This window comes from Mesocricetus auratus, unplaced genomic scaffold, assembly GCF_017639785.1.
Source record: "Mesocricetus auratus isolate SY011 unplaced genomic scaffold, BCM_Maur_2.0 Super-Scaffold_100015, whole genome shotgun sequence".
In the NCBI taxonomy this organism is placed as follows: domain Eukaryota; kingdom Metazoa; phylum Chordata; class Mammalia; order Rodentia; family Cricetidae; genus Mesocricetus; species Mesocricetus auratus.
Genome location: NW_024429198.1, coordinates 3,707,875 through 3,734,278, shown reverse-complemented (window position 1 = coordinate 3,734,278; position 26,404 = coordinate 3,707,875). Strand labels below are relative to the sequence as shown.

General features: G+C 41.4%; 1 protein-coding gene across 2 annotated transcripts in view; it reads left to right on the top strand.

The window, feature by feature from the left end:
• Window positions 1-26,404, top strand: part of Egflam (EGF like, fibronectin type III and laminin G domains) — a 164,435-nt gene that overhangs the window by 66,739 nt on the left and 71,292 nt on the right. For both annotated transcript variants that reach the window (XM_040757593.1, XM_040757592.1), the window contains exons 2-5: window positions 2,710-2,819; window positions 4,502-4,585; window positions 15,723-15,840; window positions 16,739-16,874. In XM_040757593.1, coding sequence (XP_040613527.1) covers window positions 2,710-2,819; window positions 4,502-4,585; window positions 15,723-15,840; window positions 16,739-16,874 — 448 coding nt within the window. The remainder of the gene's footprint in view (window positions 1-2,709; window positions 2,820-4,501; window positions 4,586-15,722; window positions 15,841-16,738; window positions 16,875-26,404) is intronic.

Sequence of the window (26,404 nt, the reverse complement as noted above, 5' to 3'; positions counted from 1 at the left end):
AAATTCTAAAATATTTAAATTTTAAAATTAATTTTGTAAAGTTTTTTTTGTTTTGTTCTGTTGTTTATGACAGGGCCTCACTATATAGTTCTAGCTGGCCTAGAATTCATTCTGTTGTCTCATCTGTCTTTGAACTCACAGATTTGCCTGTTTCTATTTCCCTAGTGCTGGAATTAAAGCCGTGCTCCATCATGCCCAACACATCACTCAGTTTTTAGAACTTGGGCTGTCACTCAGCGGTCTTGTACTTCCTTGCATATTCAAGGCCCTGGGTTTTATCCCCAGAACTGCCAAAGCAGTGAAGGAAGCCTCAAGTTTTTCATAGGTTGACAGCAATATTGAGAGGAATGATCCACACAGAGGCAGAAAGAACACTGGAGATTAAGTTCCTGAATGTAGGTGCCTACGGGAAAATGGAGGTTGCCTCCTGGTCTCCTCTTTCCTACTAAATGAATCAAGATTCCATTAGTTAGTCCATCTGAAAACCTTGAGTTCTGTCATTAATTATTTAATCACTTAAGAAAAAATGAGAATGACAATGTGAGAGATGCCTGAAGACACTTCAAAAACATGTATGTAATATTTTACACAAGGTTAACTGAGCAATTTCTTCAGCCTTTCAAAAATATACCATTAATATAACTCAAGTAATAAAAGCATCTTAGTTGTGAGGGGAGATAAGAACATTGATGAACAGCCTTAGAAGTAAGAAATTGACCCATTTAGATTCACCCATTAGGTTTCTGTAAATTGTAAATATTTATCTGAAAAGTCACAGAATTCTAAGCAGTGGCTAAAAGAAAATCACATCTGGACATACTAGGAAAATGACAATTTAAAAAAAAAGTCAAGATGGGGTCTCGCTTGACTGGTCTGGAGCTGGCTATGTAGACCAGGCTGGCCTCGAACTCACAGAGATCTGTCTGTCTCTCCTTCCTGAGTGCTGGGTTTAAAGGCAGGCGTGTGCCACCACAGTCAGCAAGGAGAGTCAGATTTTATAACATTCATTCACTTGAGAGATGTTTGCTGAGCTCTGATTATATCCTACTCTGTATGCTGAACAGGAAAGAGCTAGTTTCTGCCCTCATGGAATGTTTTTTAAAATGGTAAATTATGGAAAATAAAGTGCCTAATGATACTGGAAAGAAAAATATTGCTTATTATGGAATGAGTATGATATGGGAGTATTTGCAGTCATTAAAAATAATGACTTTAATGACAGTAAACTAAGTAAAATATAAAATTATGAATGTGTGCACACACATAATCATTAAATTATAAACAAAATGATATATAACTAAAATTATATGTATCATGCACATAGAGAATAAATTGTTTCAATTGCATATGACCAACAGAGGATCTACTAAAATGTTAACTAGACTCATTTCTGAATAATAAAATTGTGTGCATGTATGTGTCCCAAATGTTGACAACTTTCATATGTTGTTTTAGAAATATAAAATAAATTATTGATGGTCATAAGATGACTTAAGACAAAAAGCATCCTAGTTTCTTTTCTTGTTGCTGTGATAAAACACCCTGACAAATGCAACTTAGAGGAGAAAGGATTTACTTTAGGTTATAGTTCCAGGTTACAGTCCATTATTGTAGGTCTGTCAGTGCATAGGGTAGTCATATTGCATTCATAGTCAAAAAGCAGAGGGCTTTGAATGCATGCAAGCTTGTGCACAGTTACCTCTCTCTACTCTTCAACATCTATCTGTCTATCTATCTATCTAGTATGTATCTATGTATGTATATCAATCATGTATGTATCTATCTATCATCTATGTATGTACATATGTATGTATGTATGTATGTATGTATGTATCTATCTATCTATCTATCTATCTATCTATCTATCTATCTATCTGTGTATGTGTGTTTGCCTGCATGAATATACGTGCATCAGATGCATAAAGCATGCCTTAAGACCAGAAGAGGGTGTTGGATCCCTGGAAACTGGAGTTACAGGCAATTGTGAGTTGCTCTTTGGGTGTCAATAACTGAGTCCAGATCCTCTGTCAGAACAACCACAAGTGCTCTTAACTCTCTAGCCATCTCTCTAGTCCCCTTTTTCTCTGCTCTACATAGTTCAGTGTCCAAATTCAGGAAGTGGTGCTACCTATAGAGAATGGGTCTTCCTCCTTCAATTAACATCCTTATGACAATTAGTGACAAACACACCTGTGAGCCAACCTTGTCTAGACAATCCTTCACTGAGACTCAGGTGATTCTAGATTGTGTCAACGTGATAATTAAAACTAACCATCACAGACCACATATATTTTCAAAACAACCCAACCCATTTGACTATATCATCTATATAAGCAGATGTATGTATGTAACACACACACATACATACCACATGTATGTTATAAGTAGACTAAAAAGTGGTCATCTTTTTAAGCCCTTTTCAAATTCTCATGAAAAAGCCATAGAGTTTGCTCCATCCCAACTGTGAGCTGCAAATTTCACTTTGTGGGTCTCTGATGAACACAAGTTACAGAATGGATCAAAGGTATCAAGTGGCAGGTTTGGGAGTCCAGTTCTAGGAGATTGTCTGAAACAGATGGGGTGGATCGTAGGGTGCTACATTGTCCTTAACTATGATCTTCATCTATAAGCACACACTGGAGTCTTGTATAAATAATACTGAAGATGGGCTACATGGATTTTCTAACACAATCTTTTTGGTCTGGGCAGGCAAGTTGGGGCCTCCTCTTGAGATCAAGCTGGGAACCTTGAACTGCACAGCTTTCAGCATCCAGTGGAAAACACCAAAGCATTCTGGTAGACCCATCACTGGATACACAGTGAGTACAATGGCATGATGGATTCTGCAGTGTGTGTGTGTGTGTGTGTGTGTGTGTGTGTGTGTGTGTGTGTGTGGTGTGTGACCGTCCATTCTCACTATGTTTGTACCTCCTGAACAGGATGAGTATTCCTTATCTTTTTGGTATCAGAAATATTTTGGGTTGGGGATTTTTTCCCTTCCGATTTCAGAGTATCTGCTTAATACATAATTAGATATCTTGGGTCTAGGGTTCAAGGCTAAACCCCAAATCTAATAAATGGTTCACATAGAGGAGACAATTTTATATAATTTTAGTGCATCTAGGTTTTCACTTATCACATGAAGTCTGGTGTAAAATTTTTATTTTCTATGTTTTGGTGTCATATCAGCACTCAAAATGCTCCAGGTTTTGAAGCAACCTAGAGTTTGATTTTTGCATTTAGGCACTCACCCTGTTTGTGACCCCTTACATAAATCCTCCTGTGTTAATAACTATGTCAGTCTCCTCTTGTGAGCTGGTAGCACCATCAATAAATTGGGATTTTTCCAGTCTTCTTGCTATATAACAAAGGGAAAACAAAGCAAGTAGGATATGTGGTTTCTGTTACCAATCGCATGCCATCAAATTTAGATAATAATGCAGAAGCAGAGAAAGTCATAGGGGTTCACTGTGAGGATCTGAGTTAAAGGGGGGCACAGGTAAAATAGGGGAATGGTTAGTGACTACATCTTTTCCACCAAAGACTACAAGCTAGGTAGCTTTTCTTGGAAGAGTGATTTTAGAGATGGGGTAACTCTAGAAGTCAGGACATTTAAGACTTCTGAAATTTTTGTGACATTGAGAGAACTGGCCATACCAAGCCCCCAAAATTCCTTCCCTGAGTCAACCATTTCTTCTGGAACGCAGAGAAAGCTGCTTTTTCACATGAGTCCCACCACTCCCCCTAATGTCTTTGTTTCCTTCACCGAAGAACAGAGGCTGTTGCTCACGATCCATGCCCTCTGGTCTCCCTAAAGTAGAAATATATTTTGAGACTGTCTTAGCAATAAAACACCATGACCAAAAGCAGTTTGGGGGAGGAAAGGGTTTATTTTATCTTGCAACTTTCAAGTCACCCTCCATCACTGAAGGAATTCGGGGCAGGGACTTGAGCAGGGCAGGAACCTGGAGCTGGGAACTGAAGTAGGGACCATGGAAGAGGGCTGCTTACTGGTTTGCTCAATCTGCTTTCTTCCAGATATCCCATAACCCATAACCAGCACCCAGAACGAACAGGGCCCACCCACATCAATCGTCAAACAACAAAATGCACCACAGGCCTGCCCAGGGCCAATCTTATAGGGATGCTTCCTCAGTTGCAGTTCACCTTTTCAAAATAACTGTATCTTGTGTCACGTTATGTAAAACAGGCCAAAGCAGAAACTCACCTACAAACATGGGAAATGAGTGCCCCAAAAAGGTTATATTTGGGGAGAATGGGGCAAGCTGAGTTCAACTCTACCCATCCTTCCTCACTGGAGGGGTCTTTCTCCAAGCTTGTTCAGGCTTATGGCCCTACCAGGTACTTTTTCTCAAGGACTTAGTACTTATGGGGCAAGGAGACATACTTCAGTACACACAACCTGTCTCAATGTTTGTGAAGTTTTGATCTTAGGGAAATGTTGCCTCTATTCTCATCAGAGTCTCTCCTTCTCTTCAAGGTATTCTTCTCTGAGGTTGGTTCAGATAAGTCCCTCCAAGAGCGGTCACATAATGTACCTGTTGGCCAAGATACCCTAATCACTGTGAGTACTTCCACATAGGTGCCAGGGGGTTTGGGACCTTAGGGAAATGCTATGTGTACCTCCTGATGTATAATAATAGCAAAGGTTTGTATTAGCATCCTCGGGTGTTTCCTGAATGCATTGCTTCGGTGACATGGTATCTCTTTCTCCAGAAAGGCAGGCATTTGATGAAAGGGTCCATCCCAGACTCACTCCATTCTTCCCTAAGTGAAAACAGCCACCAAAAGGCCTCCCACCTCCACTATTATTTTTGTCATAAAATTCAAGACTGACATTCTTGTAATCTCAATAAAACTTTATAAATAAATGTGACACATCTGTGTGTTCCCAACCGGCTGGAGACATGATGCAGAAGAAATGATGTAATTTGAAATGTATATTCATGTGGTCTGTTGTTTATTTTATTTTCCCAGCCCAGCACCATCTGTGGGCTCCTCTTGCTTCCTGTCAGGGTCTCTCTGGGTGAACTTTTTGCCTTTGGCTTCTTCTGGTTCCTTTCCTTTCTGTGCCTTCATCTGCAGGCTGGAGCTTTGGAATCGCTCCATGAAGCATGACACCGGCTCCTACAAAACGACACTGTCATGATGGTGGTGGTGGCACTGTCTGTCACTCCCATTTAATAAGTGCCTGCTGAGTACAGCACAGCCCGGAACCTATTTGTCATCTTCGATAAGCCGTTATTACTTATTAAGTGTCTGCCACTGCCGAGCACCGTCCCTCCTGCTTTATGTTTGTTTTTCTTTTTAATCTTCACAACTCTTCCATGACCTCATTCTACTGACAGGACTGCTGAAATAGAAAGATGAAGTAACTCCCCCAAATCATATATTAGGAAGAGCCAGCATTGCTGCACACCTTGTGTGGTGGTCTGAGCCACAGATCTGGCTCATCTTCTAAAGTTCTCATGGCCTGGAAGGACTAGCTATGCATTTCACGTTACCTTCATCTTCCTGACAGCCTTCAGCCCTAAACTTGTTAGCCTCTGAAGCCCTTGGCCCCAGCCTGTGGTTCTCTCAGTCCTGAAATGAAAGATTAGGACCAGGCAATAGAGTGTCCTGTCAGTTTCTAGTATTGCAGAATCTTGTTGGCATAACAACTGGCCTAGTGACTTCTGTGTGTCCACTGCAAAGTAACATGTAGTCCCTGTTTGGGGACAGCATTCATTTGGGTTACCTTCATTTAGGAAATCATCTGGAACATTCCATGAACTCACTGACCCAGCAAAAGAGTGGGCATTTTCCCTAGCAGCATCCTCACCTGAGAGAACTGTGTACCTCGAAGCTCACAGTCAAGGTACCAGCCACATGGACCTTTGAAACCCAGAGTCTACCCTGTGCAGGGGACCTGGGCTGTGCTTGTGGCTCAGTGAAGCCAAGTTAAGGCAGGTGTAGAGTAGAAGACCACAAGATAACACACAGTGCTTCTGGACCTGCCCCTCCCATTTGGAGTTAGAATGTGTACCAAAGTAACTTTGTCTAAGCTTCGTCTTTGTCCCATGGAAGGAATGCAATGATCAGACTGCAATGAGGGCAAACGGAACTCTTCATAAAGTCTCACAAAGATGTTAGACGTCATGCCTGATGCTCTGATGCTGACTATACACCCCCTGTTGTTTACATCCAGGCATTAGGGAGTCCTGTCAATTTCTAGTATTCCAACATCTTGCTGTTATAACAACTGGTGTAGTGGCTTCTGCGTGTCCACTGCAAGATAACATGTAGTCCCCATTTGGGGACAACCTTCAGTCTTAGAAAAATTCAGCCTGTCCTGATGTCATGTAATCCCAGTTATACAGGAGGCTGAGGCAGGAGAATATCCTTTCAAGGCCTGCTGGGCTACAGAGTGAGTTCAAGGATATACCATAAGTTACTTATTAAGGCCATGTCTCAAAAGGAAAGGAGAAAGAAAGAAAATGGAAAAGGTAAAAGAAAAAAGTGGTTGAGGCAAGTACTTGACTAGCATGGGAGGGTCCCAGCATTCAAACCCAATACATAAAACAAATCCAAAAAAACCAAAACTTATACCTGATAAAGCAATTCGAGAATAGTATAAGACCAGATGCCATTAACTTGTCATTTAATAGGCAGGATTTGAAAGTGAAAGATAAATATTGACACAAGTAGTCAAGAGATAAAACTTGGGGCTGAAAATAGAGACTGAACTTTCTAGAAAGTCTGATTCAAAGGAATAACCTCCCAATGGGAGGAAATGGCTTGGGCCTTAGGGATAGGCATGTGTGTATGCACATACGTCTGGGTGCCTATATGCTCTGGTGTGGGTGAAGACACTTGTTCAATATACAGTACTAGAGTATATATAGAATTAATGATGATGCATAAACACAATAAGCCAAGAGAACAGAGTGAGAAGGCTTGCAGAATAGCTCTCCATGAGTTCAGATTCCGGGACTGCAAAAAATCAACCACGCAATCTTTCTGAGTCTCAGCCTCCCACCAACAAAATAAGGATCCTAAAGCTCTCCGAGGCCACAGATAGTAGCGAGGGTTCCCAAACTGTGTGTCAGAGTACCTCAGGGGTCTTCAGCAAACCTTATAAGAGCACTGTGTAATATTTTAAAACTTTTGGGCTGGCATGAATGTTTGATGGGTAAAAGAGGTTGATGACCTGAGTTTGTTTCCTAAAACACATAAAGGTGGAAAGAGAGAACTTACTTCACAAAGCTGTGTTCTGCCCTCATACATGTTCATACATGTGCCACAGCATGCACACACAAACACACTCATAATAATAATGATCTTTCAAGGAAAACAGTAACACCTCTGTGAATTAATATTAAGAAAGAATCTGAATAAAACTACTTAGTAAATGGAACTTCTTTGTGTTCTTTTTGGTCCAAGATGGTACAAAATGTATCTGAGAAGTTATATGTGCCCAAGCAGAGGAAATTTGGAACCTCTGTACCTTAGCATATCAACCTGTAGCATGTAGATGTGGTGAGAATTAAATGAGGCAGTGGTTATAGCACTTTTTAGCACTCTTGCTGAAGTGATTAATATAATTTACATTCAGCCTGCGAATTTCCTCTTCCTCTTTAGTTCTCTTCTGGTTTCCCTTCTTTCCCTCTCTTTGGGAACCTCCTGATCATCAGGCAACTTTTGCATGTCTTTAGGAAATTCAATCTCAACCAAACCCAGGACCAGGAAAAGGGTGTCCTCTTTACCAAAATGTTGAATTTCCTGCATTACCTCGGTCCTACATAAGGTCCACTGTAGATAACTAATCCTCTGCTTAGCAAGTGGGATTTTAATCATTTAAGGAAGGAGAATTGGGGTCTTTGTGCCTGATGTATTATCTCACATGGCAAAGAAAGGCTAAAGGGTTGAAGTCATTTGAACTCTGTTCTAAGATTACGGGAAGCTGATTGAAAAAGAGAAAATATCTAACTCATTAACAGCATACTGGGGGAAGCCATGCCCCCGCAGCCCTGAACCTCTCTTATCCTTACTTTTAACTGCCCCAGAGTTTTCCTGATGGTGATACAGACCCCATGACCAAAATTAAACTGACTTGATTTCCCAGATTGAATGCCTAGTAGAGAACTAGGTTGACAAATGATTTAAATGATACATTGAAAGGGGGAAATACAGAAGATAATTTGGCCAAAGTAACCTAGCTGGCAATGTGGAATTCTTAGAGGTTGTTTGATAGTCTTCTTTCTAGAAACTTCTGATTTGGTTAGTCTTTATTTATTTATTTATTTACTTACTTACTTTTTACATTCCAATCCCAGTTGCCTCTCCCTCCTCTCCTCTCACTTCCCCTTCCCCCCTCCTCCCATCTCTCCTCAGAGAGGGTAAGGCCTCCCAGAGGCAGTCTACTAAGTCTGTCCCATCATCAATTTGAGTCAGGACCAAGGCACCTCTCCACCCCCACACCCCTGTGTCTAGGCTGAGCAAGGTATCTCTCCATATAGAATGGGCTCCACTGAGTCAGTTTGTGCATTAGTGTTAGATCTTGGACCCACTGCCAGTGGCCTCATATATTGTCCCAGTCACACCATTGTCACCTATATTAAGGGAGTCCAGTTTGGTCTTATGCAGGTTCCCCATTTGTCAGACCTGAGTCAGTGATCTCTCACTAGCTCGGGTCAGCTGATTCTATGGGTTTCCCCACCGTGGTCTTTGTTCATATTATCACTCCTCCCTCACTTCAATTGTACTCCAGGAGCTTGGCCCACTGGTTAGTTGTGGATTTATGCGTCTTCTTCCATATGTTTCTGGATTTGGTTGGACTTTTGCACCCACTTTATCTATTGTCTTAGAAAGACGACTTGCAGCTTCACTTGGGAAAACAAAATAATGAAAACCAGCAACAGATATTTGATATTTTTGAGAATTAAAAACAGAAAGTAATGGTGAGACTGATGATTTTCTTACATTTCAATTGCGTATCCTCAGTTAAGTGTTTGAGCACACACCACTATATGTATATTTATGGATTTATAAATTATACATGTAGGGCTATACTAATATATTATGTACATTATAAAATCCCACAGAGTCTTCAAAGAGGAGATAAAACAGAAATAGAAAGTTATGGCTTCTTCTGCTATCTTAGTAGTTTGTGTCACTTTACCTGGAGGCTCTGGGCAGCTCTTCGGACTCTACTGGTCTGCCTGGTTCAGAATACAGATTCTGTTCAGGCCATATCTAAAGTTGGAGAGAGAAAACTTAGAAATCGGAGTATTTGTTTTTAGCTCTCACTCTGATCAGCTGAGCAGAGGTCACCTTCACCAAGGTCACTGAGCTTTTCAGAATCTCTTTGACAGAACAGGGGTAAATTAGCTTCCTGACTGGAGCTACATTGGTCCATAGAGGACTCTCTCTCTCTCTCTCTCTCTCTCTCTCTCTCTCTCTCTCTCTCTCTCTCTCTCTCTCTCTCTCTCTCTCTCTCTCTCTCTCTGTCTGTCTCGCTGTGTGTGTATGTGTGTGTGTGTGTGTGCATGCATGTGTGTGTCTGGGGGGGCATTGGATCCTTTGAGACTCATGACTGTACAGGTGGTACTGATGAGCTCTGTGTATGTGTGTGTGCGCGCGCATGCACACGTATGCATGCATGCATGTGTGTGTCTGGGGGGGGAGCATTGGATCCCTTGAGACTCATGACTGTACAGGTGGTACTGATGAGCTCTCTCTCTACTCCCTCCCACCCCACTGTTCTGCCAACCCTTTGCTCCCTCATCCCCATGGTCAAATGTGTCTAACTGCCACAGTCACATTACAGCCAAGGAATGAGGAAAAGAGGGAAGGGACCACACAACCTTCCTTCTGAGGGATAGCTCAGAAATTGGCTTTTCATTTTCATTTCCGTATTATTGGGTTGATTTCATCATGTCACTATGCCAGAGGAAGGGAGGTTGGACATCTCTTGCCATGGCCCAACTGAAGTGCAGAGATTCTATTATGAATGAGAAGTGAGTGAATATGAAGAAATAGAGTCATAACTCAAGTTGTGAATGAAGGGCTTACTAGGGAAGTAGATACAGAAGGCAAATGAACTTTGGACAACCAGAAGCTAACTATAGATATTCATGTGCTATGTCTGGCAAAGAGGAGTTTGGAAAGAGTAAGTCATGGAACGTTTTATAATGGGAGCTAGATTCACTTTTGCTTGAGGTAGCTTCATGGTGATTGACCCAGTTTCAGCATCTATAAAGTGATGATGATAGTACTGACCTCTCAAAGCTATTGTATGGATCGAAAGATGCACTGGTGTGCCTAAATCTTATAAATTCCAAAATGCTACATAAAATCATTTGGCTAAATCAGGCATGAGATGCAAGTGCGATGCCATGGCAATCTGTGAAGAGGGCAAGAGTCTTGGGGAAGAGATACATTGTTCAGTTACCTGAACTTTCTCTCTGAGCTCAGTGAAATAAATGACTTGCCTTTTAAAATTTCCTACAGATGTGAGTCACTGGACAGAGATTCATTGTCAGATGTTATTGGTGTTGTAGTTACAAAGGATGCAACTTTAGAAAGTGAGTTTGCATTTCAGAAAATAATAGGCAAATAAAAGTCAGGGTTATCTTGTAGCACCCAACTTTGCCAAAAATAAAAAATAGAAAAAAAAACACAAGAAATAAGTGGAGAGGGAGTTGGGGAGGCTGCTGGATTCATTCTGGTGAGAAGGAGTTGGGAAGGCTGCTGGATTCATTCTCGTGAGAAGGAGTTGGGAAGGCTGCTGGATTCATTCTCATGAGAAGGAGTTGGGAAGGCTGCTGGATTCATTCTGGTGAGAAGGAGTTGGGGAGGCTGCTGGATTCATTCTGGCTTCTCCCAGAAAGCATCTTCAAAAGAAGTGCATGAGAGAGGAACATCTCAGCTTGTTTTCAGACAAAGCGACAGAAGACAGCAAAGCCTTTTTTATTTAGAGAAGAACATATTCAACATTTTCTGCAGTTCTGTGAAAGACTGAAATGGCAATTATAGTACACCCAAGGGCAGACATGTAAAGACCTGTAGAATTGTCTGGTATCTTACTAATCATCCCACGGATTCTCACAAGTTACAATATTCTGAGGAATTCTATTTGGGAGGAGAAGTGTCAGTGGAAGAAATGACAGTAAGTCACTGAATCCAGTTCTTTCTTCATGACCCCAGCTTCTCAGTACTCTTGACCCTCTAACAGTTAGGCCATCTGGCTGACATCTCAGCATAAGAAATGATGGACTGGAAACAGTTGGCCTTTGTCTCCCCATTTGAGGGTAGTGCTGTCTCCCATATCTAATGAGCACTTTGAGTGCTTGCTAATGCATATATGCCCACTTCCACAAATACAAATTTTCTTGGTTTGTATTTCTGATACACTTATATTTCTGGTCTATGAACATTCATGATTGTAGTTACATAATAATCTAGACTTCAGTGTTTGTAAGTACTTATTATTGATTTAAACATCACAATACTTTTCAGTAAAGACGGGATTCATTTAAAATTCAGGTTTTGAAGTCATAGTGAGGAGGGCTTGGATCCTTACTTTGTTGCTTCCTAAGTATATGTCCTGAGAAAATTGAATTGAATAAGGGTATATGCTCAAAGACAAACACATAGGGTAAATAAAACATCCAGAAATGGTAATTAATGATAGTTAAATTTGGTATCAAATCTGGAAAAATCAATGGTAATCTATAAAATTACATGATTTTCCTCTATTTTCCTATATTATGGTAACTTCCAGGAGAAACGGGATCCTGCAGTGAAAACTTGTACAGCATTCATTTGGTTTGAGAGTATTTCTGCTCATTGGGACAAGTGTGGAGTATCAGTTGGGAGAAGAGCAAAACTGAGGTTTTGGACCTACATATGGCCTCTAGACTCTATACCTTTCATCCTGACCTAACCCTTGGGATAGAAGGTAGAATTAGGATTCTAGGAAGCAGGGCAGGAGGGCACTATAGACACTGGCCTCCTGTTCAGCAGAAATCCTTTGTGAAGGTGTGTGTAGGATAGAGCGAGAGAAAAAGAGCAAAAGGGAAGACTATAAGCAGACATCTTGTGAACTGCTATAGCAGTGACCCAGACAAGGAGTCAAGGGACGTTGAGACAGAAACAGAAGATGGGGTCAAGGCTGGGGACATGCGTGGAGGTAGGCAAAGGACATTCAGTCGTGTCTTCAGAGTTGCTGACTGCAGAGCTTGGAGCAAGAGTGCTGTCTTAACCTGTTTTGTGCTGCTACAACAGAACCTCATGGGCAATTTATAAAGAGGAGAATGTATTTGCTTTGTGTTTCTGAGTGCAGAATACCCAAGAGTACCACAGTCATACTGTTCAGCATCTGCTGAGGGACTGCAGCTGCGTCATCCCGTTGTGGAAGGTGAAGGAACCCAAGAATGTGCAAGAGTGAGAGTTTCCAGCTCACTTCTATTTATACTTTAACATATTTATTTATCACTTATCTATTTGTTTATTTTTGAGACAGGGTAGCTGTATCCCAGGTTGGCTGCAAACAAACTACCTATGTAGTCGGGGATGACCTTGAATTTCTGAGCCTCCTGCTCCCACTCTCAAGAGCCAGTTCCTTCAACATCTAACCTATTCCTACAATAACTAGCTTATTCCCACAGTAATGGAATTAATCCATTCCTGAGGGCTCTGTCCTCATGATCTAACCACCTAGGACTTGGCTATAGTACTGTGGTACTAAGGATTTAGGTCTATATTAAATATGAACATGACCTTGAGGGGAATGCATTCAAGCCATAGAAGGTACTATTGATCAAGATGGAGAGGTCAGTAGTTGAAACTCTTTTCTTGATGAGGTAATCCACTTCTCTGGGATATCTTGGCTCTTGATTTCTTTCATTTCACTTCAGTTCACTTATTCATGCATCAAAAACCCCATATGGGCACTGGATGTGTGTCTGGCAGTACAATGCTAAGCTCTGTGATACTAGGGGAATAGAAAGTTGTATCCCATCCTTAACTGGGTGGGGAGAAGGTGACAAATAACAAGCAATTACAATACAAGGTGAGTAGTGTTAAGACTGAGGCCCACCAAGGACACCAAGGAAACATAGAGGAGGTGCATCTAACTAGACTGGGGGATGGGGTAGAGAAATGAGGTAATGTCTCAGTTGAGTCATGAAGGATGGCCAGGGTGAGCCAGGCAAGAGTAGGGAGAAGGGCATTTCATGGAGAGGAGTAGCAGGTTCAAAGGCCCAGAGGCAAGGAAATGAATAGCATAAGTGTGATCCCTGCCAAGTTCTTAGGTATGACTGGAATGTAGAATGCAGGAAGGGGCGATGGCATGGATGATGTTAGAAGGATGACCAAGGGGGACACACATATGCTGTTCTAAGGGATTTTAAAGTGTAAAGTGATAGAATTTAATTTGAGACTTAGGAAGGTAACTTTAGCATATCAGTGTGGGTGAGGTTCAAACTGGAGTACAGTCAGTATGTATGGTAGATAGAATCAGCCCATTGTCTTCATTATGAGGGCTTAGACTTTAACGGCTATTGGGATAAAATAACATAGACAGATTCCAGTGGAATGAAGAAGGTGTCATCAGCTACAGTGATAACTGATTGGATGGTGGGAAGGGAGGAGAATGGATATCTAAATATCAAGAATTTCTGGTTTGGGAATAAGGATGAAGGGAGTGAGTGATTTTATTTAATTTTTTTCCTAGTAGAAAGAGGATTAATTGAGAGTTGGTTAGGTATGCATAATCAGGGGATTAACAATTGGTGCTTTACGTTTTCATGACTATTAGTTGAATGCTTTTGAAGGATTTTTAACCTCCTAACTTTTCTTAGTGAAAATGATGTTTAAGTATATAATTATGATGTGAGTAAAACTAAGATGTGAACCCAGCTCTCAAATAGTTCAATGGTTAACAGCCTTGTTTGAGAAACGGTAACAGTTTGCAGTGCAAGTTGGTGGCTTCTTATTCAAATGCTTCAGATCAGAGTTTCAGATTTAAAACATTTTTGGACTCGGTGTGTATGTTTATGTGTGTGTGTGTGTGTGTGTGTGTGTGTGTGTGTGTGTGTGTGTGTAAGAAAGAGAGAGAGAGATGATGATGATGATGATGAGATAAAATTCAGATAGGACCCAACTATAAACATGAATCAAACTTATGTCTCATCTATACTTTATCACATAGTTTAAAGATAATTTCACACAATTTTCTTAGTTCACAAGTGGTTTTGTATGACTTGTCACATGAAGTCAAATGTACAATTTTTTGCTTCTGATGCCATATTAGTGTTAGAAAAACCTTTGGACTTTGTTGTTTTGAATTAGAAATGTTCAAGCTATATGTATATAAGGGCCAAATTAGTGACAAAATATTCAGTAGGTGTGACCACCAGGTTTGAGTGGTCCAGAAAGTTGTGAAGGGAAGAGTTGGAATCTGGAAGTGAATGATGATTCTAAGTAAGCAGAGGAGAGTCATTCCAGACATTGGACAGTGGGTATCACAGCCTGCTTCTTGAACATGTCCTCCATCCCAACTGCAGAGTGGTACACAAACAATCCTAATGCTATGATCATAAAAGGCAGCTGTGTGCCCTTTACTAAAGAAGCTGAGACTCAGGAGGTTTGGTGTGAATGGCACAGATACTAAGGGGTGGAAGAACCAGGGTCAACGCCAGGACAGGTTGTCTCCAAGCTGGTCCCCTTCGCCAGCACTATACATGGCTTCTCTCTGATAAAGGCACCTGCACCTCCCATTTAACACAGTTGCTGGGGACAAGTGTCTTTTCCCAAAGCTGAAGGAGCAACTCTTCTTCAGCTAGGGCTTTCCATTTAGTGTGGCTCTGCCAGGAAGTTCACATGTACATCCATCATTAGTTCTAGTAGTTCTCAGGGGGGAGGAAACATCCAGCATCAGCATCACTATCAGCATCATCTGGGAACGTGTCAGAAATGCAACAAATTCTCAGGCCATTCCTCATGCTCCACTCCTGAATCAGACACTCTGGGAACAAGCCCATAAATTAACTTAAGAAAGTTTTCTTGGTGATTCCATTGCTTTAAAATTTTGAGAACCAAAATTCTCATCCTTTATTCTGTGGGTAAAAATCAAAATTCAAGTCTGTCATGTGACTGGTCCCTCACTGTTGCAATTTGCAAATGGAAAGAGAGAACCAGAGGTATCCCTAGAAAATCCCATCCTGAGTTGCAGCAGCCTGAGAGCAGCATCTGATGTGTGAATAAGCTCCAACTCTGGGGCTCCGTGTAGCTCCTAATGAAGATCAGCCCTCTGGACTTGAGAAATACGTTACGATGTTTTGCTTTTTGAAGATTTTGTAACAGGACCAAAATCTAGATAGAGCAAACAGTCTCTGTCCCAAGCAAATTCCCAAAGATCTCAAGATATAAATCTTACAGAAACTGTCCGGATCAGTGGTTCTTAACCTTCCCAATGCTGCAACCCTTTAACACAGTTCCTCATATTGTAGTGACCCCAATTATAAAACTATTTGTCCCTACTTCATAATTGTAATTTTGATACTGTTGTGAATCATAATGTAAATATCTGATATTCAGGGTATCTAATATGTGACCCCCCAAGGGGGGTTGCAACCCCACAGGTTGAGAACTACTGGTCTACAGTGTTCAAGTAGAACTTTTCACATTTGGAACCTTTCTTGTTTGATTATTGACAGGAAGAAGTGATTGGAGATTTGAAGCCAGGCACTGAATATCGAGTAAGCATAGCTGCTTACAGCCAGACTGGCAAAGGGAGACTTAGCTTTCCTCGGCATGTGACCACTTTGTCTCAAGGTAAAATTAGGCTCAAATTAATTATTAATGGGAAAGGGCTTCCATTTACTTATGCATTCATTCAGCAAACAGCATATGCCAAATACTGTCTTGGTCTCTGAGAGGCCAGTGGTGACCACAGTAAGCATGCCTCTGCTCTCTCAGAACTCATCAGGGTAAGGCAAGATATTGACTGAATAGCATATAGTAACAGATCCTTTTAAATGTGGTACCCACAGGCTGCAGGGATTTACACATAGGGATGCAGGAAGAACTCATTGAGACAATAAAAAGGAAGACTAACAGGTGAGTAGGAATTGAGACAGTGAGGAAGGGGAGAGAGAAGGAAAATATCCAGCAACTGTTCATCCATGTGATGCAGAGGTGGACACTGGAATACAATGTCAGGTCCAGTGTGGTTACCGTTAGCACTGTGCTCTCTATTGAGAAGTGGCATTACTCAATCTCTAGCCTGTGTTAAAGGAAGTGTTTAGAATGGTTGGAAAGTCCTCCTGACCTAAACAATAGTGTACTTAAAACTTGAAGGTATGGAAATCTGGACATGTACACAGTAGCATGTACCAGGTGATGGGATCTTTTTTTACACATGAGGGCACATCCCACATGCCCTATCACAGGTTCTTAGTACACACACAAAGCACCAATTACAACATGGAAACAGATGAGCAACTGATAGGAGATGGGGTGTGGCAGAAGATTCTAGGGGGACACATAATGTCCATTGCTATTACATAATAAAGCATCTGTGGGTTGTTTTGCTTGCTTGTTTGCCTTGGGTTTTGAGGCCACACCAAACAAATGTTTCAGTAGTAGAATGTGAACCTGTTTGTGATGTATCCAATCTCTCCATCAGCTGAGACCACCAGCCAAGTCTAGCTGTGTTTGTCATCCTACCTAGATTCCTGTCTGCCCCCTGACGCACCCCAGCAGCCACATGTCCTTGTGGTTTCTAATTCTGAAGTGGCTCTCTCTTGGAAACCTGGAGAAAATGAAGGAAGTGCCCCAATTCAGTCCTACTCTGTGGAGTTCATGAGGTGAGTCACAGGTCATATCACAGACCACAGTTACTCCCCATATGGTGTTACACAGGGCACGGATCTTCATCTGACTTCAGTCAATGTGGGTTTAAGGTGGTACAAAGTCTTGAGGAAAAAGTTTGTAATTGGGTCAACATATATCTTTGATGAATAGTCATTGGCAACACTGTCCCCTCTACCTTACATCTTTTGTTGCCACTCTTCTGAGCCCTGGAAATTTTTATGCAATGTTACCAACAAGCTGGCCTGCATTTCAGGCTTGAAACTTGCCCTTCTGACTTTAAAGTATTGTATTTGAAGTAAATATTTGATGGCTTTTCTCAGAGGGAAGAACTCTTTATATACAAACACCATGCTCTCCAGATCCATATTACCTTGGGGCAAATTTCTGAGCTTGAGTTCAACTTTCTTCCCTTCTTTTTACATCTTAAGTTCTTGTTACTTAGTTTGGTGGACTGTGGAAATTCATATGGAACTAATGATTGCCGGTGCTGCAGTACAATTTTATTTATTCCTTTAGAGAAGAAAAGGTGAACAAAAGGAATTCCCAATGCAAGGTCTTTGACCTGAGTTTGAGTCTCCAGTTGACTCCGGGTGGAAGCTGAGTGAAGGGAAGTAGTGGGTCCTACATTAAAGATGAGAGGCCCCTCTGAGGCCTTGATGTTGTGGATTCATAAAGAGATCAGCAGGACCTTGTTCCTCGGGCTTTCTGAACCTGGGTCAAAGGGTCCTGTCAAGATCTGATGAGTTATTTTTTTGTCCTGACCTCCCAGTTTATTCCTGGGCTGTGGGAAACAGACATTTATGTCTTCAGATCTTGTTTTCTGGCGGGGCTTGCTGAATTCCAAGTGGCAGAAACTTGAAAAGATTGAAGCAATATTGTATCGGCATCCGTGACGGTAAGGTCCAGTGGCAAGTCTGAATTCAGAGAGAACTACATCCATGCCTTCTCAGTAGTCTGTGCCCATCCATCTCTCTGCTTTATCGATTTGTTTCCCAGCAGGCTTTCCCACACCCTTAAGTTTTGTGGTCTTCAAGCTTAGCAAGAGAGTATGGTATTCTTGCACCCAGCACAATTTTTATGTGCATTCTGCCTAGCCAAATCTGGGTCCTTTTTCATTTTCCTAGCTCATCACCGTGGCCAGTGTAAAGAGAATGTGTCAACTAACCAAGCACTGGTCATACTGTAAGCTCTGAAAGCAACCGTAGGCGGTGGCGGCGGCGGCGGTGGTGGTGGTGGTGGTGGTGGTGGTGGTGGTGGTGGTGGTAGAGGAGGGATTTCAAACCTGGAGTGTGTAGGCTAAGTGTTCAAGAGTGGGAAACCCTCAAGGGGAAACTGTAGAACAACTCTTGGGAAGTGGAAAATGGATGATAGGAAAACCTGGAAGGAAAAAATGAGGAAGGAAATAAGGAAAGGAGAGAGTGAGTAAGGCAGGAAGAGAGGAAAGGGGGAGTAAAGGAGGAGAAGAAAAAAGGAGGAAGGAAAGAAGGGAGGAGGAGAGAAAGGAGGAAGGGAGGCAGGAGGAACACTATGGCAAAGATGAGATCAAGGCTCCTCCCAGAGGGTAGCACATAATCCTGTCTCTCAACATACCTGGTAGGCAAAGCCTGGTGTGAGCCTAGAATAGAAACAATCCTAATCCCGGGTCTAATAGGAGTTAAATGAGCAACACTTGGAGCTCTCAGACTCCATTTTTCTCCTCTAAAAGGCCTAGGGGGAATTTAACACATGATTTACTCCCACAAATAAATTAGACAACATCAACAGAACAAAATGTAACACTTTAAACTTTGCAAAATGCAATTTTTTATCGCCCAGCAGATCATCTGTATAATCCCCAGCAGGATGGTGGTTCTTATTTGCTGTTAGTTTTGCACCAAAACATATATTTTCCCAACTCTGTCTGTGTCTGATATGTTGATAAAAGATGGAAATAGCAGTTTCTCAGTTTTGCCTTTACACTGGAAGTGGAAAATGAAAATATTTGTCTTTAGAACTAGAAGACCCAGAAGAGAATGCTGCCCCTTTAACTCTGCTGTCTCCATGTGGCCCTAGACATGACCCTTCCCTCCTGAGCCTCAAACAACTCCCATAGTTTTCAGTTCCCTCTAAGCACAGCTTGAGACAAGGATTGGGGTACAAGGAATTTACTTGGAAGCCATAATGAAAGTGGAGAGTCTGAGACAGGGAGAGGAGAACTATGAGAATGTGTTACTAAAGGTAATGGAGCCTTTCCTGTAACCTTGGCTCTTCCACAGTATTACATGTCATATAGGTGCTGGGCAAGATTTGAACACTTGTAGCCTTGGGTGGAACCACTAGCTGTAACCCTGAGCAAGCTTGGCAACCCTATGAGCCTGACTTTCTTTAACCAGGAAATACAGATGATCAGGGAAAGAAAAAGACAAAAGATGTCTCTCAGAACTTAGAAGAGGGATCCACAGAAGACTTTTTATGTTTTACCTTGAGCCATTTAGAAAAGATTACAGTACCAGCCATTTGACTTTAAGGAGACAATGTAAAAAGCATTAGAGAAATGTGGCTAAAGGACTCTTTTGCCACTAGTATCAGATGCCACTATGGTAGCCAATATCCTACCTCACCAACTGCAGATACAAAAGCCAGAAAGACCCAACTTGGATCTGCATATGCTCCTCCTACCCATGGCCCAGCCCCTTTGGTTCATTGTTCCACTGTCCAGCTACCATTGGAAGATATGTACTGCTGTTGTCTTCTAACCACACAATGGTTAGCAGGAGCTTATGAGATAGCTCAGCAGGTAAAGGAGCTTGCTGCAGACCCTGATTCCAGAACCCACATGATGGAAAGAGAGACCTGACTCCAGCAAGTTGTCCTCTGACTTCCCTGTGTGAACTGTCATGAGAGCATGCTCATGTGCACATGCACACACATGCATCACATGCATGCATGCACACACCCACATGCATGCAAGTGCACACTAAATGTAAAAAGAAGGCCATCAATTGAGTGTGTGGTGAAGCTTCAAATAATCTCAGTATTTGTGACTCACTTGAAGGCTCTGGCTGCAACTTCACCCAGGTAGAGTCAAACCTAAGATTTAGCAGTCTTCATAGACAGGTGAACCACCAGCTTTCCTCTCGGAACTTTACTCATGAATAAAATTTGTAGCAGTACCGGATGAATTGCTGCAACATTTAAGAAGAATATAGCCCTGTGCCCCTGTGCTGGTTTTTCTAGCCCTCAAATATTAGTATTGAAAACATTTGAAAATTCTTGTATTCTCTGTTACTATGTTTACTATGTTGTTCTTGTCAGTTGAGTAAGTCACCCTGTTTCTGAACTATATACTGAGTCCCAAAGAAGTAATACAATCAATTTAGAGAGACTGGAAAACAGTGAAAATGCCCACCCCTTTGGGAGAAAGTATTTAGGAAGTTAGGGTGATCTAGTGTAAGACCTCCTTGACAAAAGGACCAAAATTAGCAATAAGAAAAGAAGCCTGGCTGGCTTAGATGTCAGCTGAGACTCCAGGTTAATAAATGATGCCTTGTGAAAGCAAGAATTCCTTTTTATTGCTTTACTTTCTAAATTGAGAGTCTCAGAAGTACCTTGCAGACTGGCACATGGTCCTAGAAATTCTGTTAGCCATTGAGGCCTCAGGCTTAGGTGAAAGGGTGAAATGTTTTTGCAGAAATAGGACCCCGAGTTCTACAGGTACATCCCTACAAACTTCAATTCTTCCTTCTGAATGTTCCAAATGAATTCCTGGCCAGAGTGGTAAGAGTTCATATAAATTGACTTCTGGTATAGCAGCTGTGGGAGCCATTCGTAAACTGCCAATGAAAAAGCATGCTCTCCTCTGGCCCACCTAGGACAAACTGCCAGTCAAGTTTATCATTGCCACATTCCATCCGTTTGTCATTTAATTAGTTTAGACCAATATGTAAATAAAGAGCAGCGGAGAGAGCTGAAGGTCAAAAAGATTTTTTTAATGTGATGACTTAATGTGGTTTGGACTTCACACATAGTTCATTTTTGTGGGGAGCAAAATTTGCATAAAACTAGCTTGGAAGATGGGCAGTGGAAGCTGCATGAGTGCATGGGGCTTTCTCTCACTCCTGTGCTGTTGGCCCTCGTGAATCTATGGGATTGTGTCTCTTCCCATAGAGCCAAGGGCTTATCTTGCAGTCTGCAGGTTCCTAAAGGGCCCCTTAGATAGACTTCAAGGGGTCTCTGTACTTGGCTGGAAAAGAACTATATTCTTCCTTTTGGCAAGTGAAACTCAGCATTGTGTTCATAAATCTATGATGAGTCCAAAACACAGTGGGACTTTCATCACCATTAGATTGGTCTTTTCTTATCGCATTGCAATTGTTGCACATATCTCAAAAACGCAGCTATGTTTACCACTACACTGAAATTATTATAGTGACTGAAATTCATTACTGAGTTCTTTTATTTCACATTTCAATAAAGTAGTACATATGAAAACCTACTTCTTAGGTTATTGCTGTCAACATATTGATTGTGGTCTTATATTTAAATGTGCGCACATAAAACCATTCTAAGAAGGGGTACATGGGCTTTTTCAGATTGTCACAGTGGCATAGAAGGTTAAAGATTATAATTATAGGTCAGGGCTTGGCAAGCCTTTTCTTGAGGGACCAGATAGCATTTTTGCTTCACCAGCAATATGACGTCTGTTTCAACTACTCTCCTATACCACTGCCACAGGAAAGCAGCTGTGGTCTGTAAGACTTCAGTAGTGTGTTCCCATAAAGGTTGACAGCTGATGTTATTCCTAACATATCTTAGTTTCTTCAAGCACCCTTATTAAGAGTCAAATGTGAACATCTATTCATATGAGCCCGGTTATTAACGCACATGTACAGATCATGGGCAAGAGATTTAGAGGTGAATAAGCTGTGACGCAAGGGTTAGGGTTTGGATGGTGTCATGAGAGATGTAGGTGAGCATAGTCCAGAGTGGTGAGTGACACGGCAGAGGCAGGGACACAGGCTTTGGGGAATGCATGGTTGGCATCTAAACTTATTTTTAATCTTGAAAGTTTTAATTGACACATCGAAGTTGCACATATCTGTGGGTGACCCAGTTTTGAAGGCGTCTGGGCAGGCTTCTCACAGTAGCTAGGAAGGACACAGCGGAGATAACTACGGAAGAGGAGGGAGGCAGCTATATGAAAGGCTTAGGCTAGAGGAAGCCACTTAAGCAATGGCTTGGAGGCAAGAAGAAAATGTTCCTGGCATCGCTTAGGAAGCCTGGAGCTATGCGTGGTGAGAGAAGAGTGAGCACAGGTCAGACCAAGAAAGGCATTAAGAAAGAGTTTGCTTTTTATCCTGAAGGGAAAAGGGAACCACAGAAAATTTTAAGGAGGGAAGCAATTTCAGTATTTGCATTTTTGAAAGACCAAGCAGACTGCTCAAGGAACATAGAGCAAAGTCCCAATGATCCATGAACTTGCAGTCTAGAAGGAAAGACAGAAAGTTAAGGAAGGTGATATCACCTGAAGGTAATGATCATTGTACTAGCACCACTGGGTTCCAGGCTCCGGGAGATTTCTGACACCCATGGCATTGGTTCATGAGCAGCTGTTCGTGGAGAACAAAGCGGGAGCTGGAGATACTCTTAGGCCATTGTGAATCCAATGTCCTTCAGCAAATATTAAATGTTAAATTGGGGACCATCATAGTTTTGAAAGAAGCACATATATCCGGTGATACTATGTGTTTGCTCCCCTCCACCTCTGGCCAGAGGGTGGCCTCCACTCTTCAGGTCCTTGTTCCTGTGTTACCATGTCCCCTGGAGTGTGGCTTTCTGCCCCCAACAAATTCTACTCCCAAACACATTTTCCTAGTGTGATGTGGCCACCTTGAGCCCAGTTACCTGGTGAATGTCTGTAAGACGGTTAAGCTTCACCTTCACCTCAGCTTCAAGGATACCAGTTCTCAAACTGTAAAAGATGATGGATTTGAAGGTACTTGAACTAACTGGGGAGATCCTGACCTACCATTTTTCAAAAGGAGGCTGCAATAGAATAAAAAAGAAAATATGAGAGAATGTCACATAGGCATAAACACTGGTTGTGAAACTTGTCTTAATTGTGTGTGTGTGTGTGAGAGAGAGAGAGACAGAGAGACAGAGAGACAGAGACAGAGAGAGACAGAAAGATAGAGAGAAAGATGTTTATAGGGTCACAGTACCCCATGCATATTTTTCTGTGGACCATAGAAAAACCATTCTCTGAATCAATATGGAATGGGTCAGAGGCAATAAAGTTAAGTTCCACTGCCTACCCTGCTGTAGAAGTCAGTTATTACTTAAGGTTCCACGATTGATGGTCACCCTCCTCTGATTCTGTACAGCCATTGCTGCTGAGACCATCCCTCCCAAGGCATACACCTTTATTCCTGACCATTCCTAATTGACACCAAAAGGTTTTCCTTCTAATGAATGGCCATTGGTGTCTCTGTAAGAAGCCATTGGACTTCCTGTTCTCCTGGGGACAGCCCAGAAGTGTTTATACCATCATCACAGAGTACAGTCTCTTGTCTCCTATGTTCACTACATCTTGTGGATTTAAATCAAGCAGTGCCCACCGTTTGAACTCTGCCTGGGTGTGCAGAGTGATCAACATAGAAAACCACTTCCTTCTTCCTCTGAGTAGCAGGCCTTTTCAATAGCAATGACCCTCAGAGTTTATAGTGAGCACTTTGAAAATCCAGTTTAGTGCCTTTACTGCTGTAGATTTTTACTCTACAGTTTCCCCTCTTAAGTCTATTGAATTGACTTGTTGAACTGGGCCCTCCTCCATCAGTCACTAATTTAAAAAATGTCTTAGAGTCTTACCTACAACCTGATCTTAGGGAGGCATGTTCTCAGTTGAGGCTCCGTCTTCAATTGAAACCCCGATGATGCCAGCTTGTGTCAAGTTGTCATAAAACTAGCCAGTACAGAGAGACCATGTTCCAGACAAATATCTGTATTTCTTAAAGTTCTTCACATTGTTTTAAATATGACTCTTTCTTCCTTTGAATTCAAGCTACTAAGATCTTTGCTAATGTTTTTTTTACTTAACCATATAAAGCTGTTCCTTCTTTATACCCTTCAGAATTCTTCCCACCATTCTTCTTAACCACTTATCCTGTCCTTAGAAACCCACCTCCCACATTCTCTTTTGTCCATTTGCCCATTTGAACTTCTCTGAGACATGTGGGTATTCCAGGCAGGCTAATATTTTATAAATCCATTAAAACAACAATCATTAAATATTTTCAATATATTTAGAGGCAAAACATCGAAAATTTTAATTATCTTTTCTTTCTCATTTTCTCACAAGACCTTCAGTAAAATTTTTCAAGTTGTTTGCAGTCCAGTTTTATACTGTGTTGGTCTGATTCCATCCTGCAAAGACCCCTGAAGACTTGTGAGTGTGAGTGTGTGTGTGTGTGCATATTTGTGTGCGTGTGCATGTGTGTGGGGGTGCCTAAACCCTAGCACCTGCATATCTTTGGCATAAGTCAGTTTATATGTACACACTCATCATATTAGTTGATTTTCTCATTGCTATGAAAGAAATTCCTAAAGGAAGGAAGTTTATTGTGCTCTCAGTTTGAGGGTACAATCTTTCATGGGATTGAAGGTAGGGTGGTGACAGCTGTTACGCTGGCTGGAGCTTGACTAGGTGGTCACATGGCATCCACAGCAAACACAGGGAGATGAAGGTTGTTGTTCCATTTACTTCATTTTTATTTAAGCTGGGACCCCATCCACATTCAGTATAGTTCTTTTCACCTCGGCTAAACCTCTCTAGAAACTCACGGACAAGTAACTCAGAATTCTATAAGGTTCATAATAGAAATTAGCCATGGCATTCACCCATTTACTTTCTTAGAGGTCTTCATTGAATAGCCTTGAGATTGTTGGTGAGAGATTGATTTTTAAAAACCAGTTAAAATTAGAACTCATATTTTAAAATCATGCTAATACCTTAACCACTCTTTTTAAAGATAAATTCTATAAATGCACACTGTTAAAGTAAGGCTATGGTAGTTCATTTTAATGTCTGTCCCTGACTGGGTTGCTACATTGAAATTCTTATGGACTTCAAAAGCCTCATCTGTGTGAATAATTTCTTCAACAGAGCCAAAAACTTAAAGCCATTTGCAATGCTGAGTATAGAACCCTATAACTTTACAATTTCCCAAATCTTTCTTTTTCCCTCTTTCAAAAATAAATTATTTAGGTTTCAGATTTATCAAATCCTTAAAAGATAATGTAACTACCACTCATTTTTATACTTGATGTTAGTAATTATAGTAAACACAAAAGTCACAAAGTGAAGTCAGATATGGTGGCACATGGCTATAATTCCTGCATTCTGGAGGCTGGGCCAGGAAAATCAACATTCAAGGAGAGTCTGGGCTACAGAGCAGGATCCCTTTCCCAAACAAGCATGCATGAATAAATCACCAATAAGCTCTGAGATAAGCTCAATTGACTTTTGATAAGCCAAGGGCTCAGCTGGTAGGAACAAGTGCTGATCAGTGGTTAAGTAGAAGTTGAGACAGAAGACCTTGGCAGTGTATGCAGAAAGATGCCATAGGCTTGTTTACCTGTTCATAGTTAATGTTTTCCTGAACTGTGCCCATCTTTTGCATAGATTAGATGGACATTCGTGTCGGGGTCTTATTTTTCCTTTGGCTATCCCACTTACCCGCATGTACTTGTGTTTAACATATATCACACATACGATGTTACTTGGATTTCTCCTCCACTGAAGGAGTCTCTATTTCCCTGAACTTGTTCAAGTCCAAACACTTTTGTAATTTTATTTAAGTTCTTTCTGGTCCTCATGGACTTTCCTCAAGAGTTCAGTTTATATCGAACTATTTAGATACAGTTTTTGGGTGCAGCCATTCAAAGAGCTTGCTGTTTAGTTCCCAGCACCCACACCTGGTAGCTCACAATCACCTAAAACTCCAACTCCAAGGGATCCGACACCCTCTCCTAGCCTCTCTGACACTTACATATAGGTGGAACACACACACACACACACACACACACACACACACACACACAAATAAAATAAAATTTCAACTACAATTCTTAAAATACGCTGTTTTGCATTGACTTCCTGATGATTCTTCGACGTTCTGTTCCTGTACTGACTCCCAGATATACTATTCCCCCAATTACATAATTAGCTCCCCAAGGTAGGCTGTCTTTATACTCCCTTAGAAGCCTCCCAGAATATAACTCCCATCAGAGTTCCTGCCAAGGCAGTCACCTGTAGAATTTCATGGTATCAAGAAAATGATTGTTCACTAACATTTTGATTAGCAATGGGCAATGTGGTCAAAATATTACAAGCAAAGAAATAAGAGAAAAATATGGTTCTGTATCTTTAGGTTAATTTTTCTCTTCCCATGTTTACTAAGGTAGAATGGTAGATCTGGCTCATAAGCTTTGAGATATGATTGAAGCTAAGGGGCTTTACTTAGAAAAGTAAAATAAAGGCTCAAAT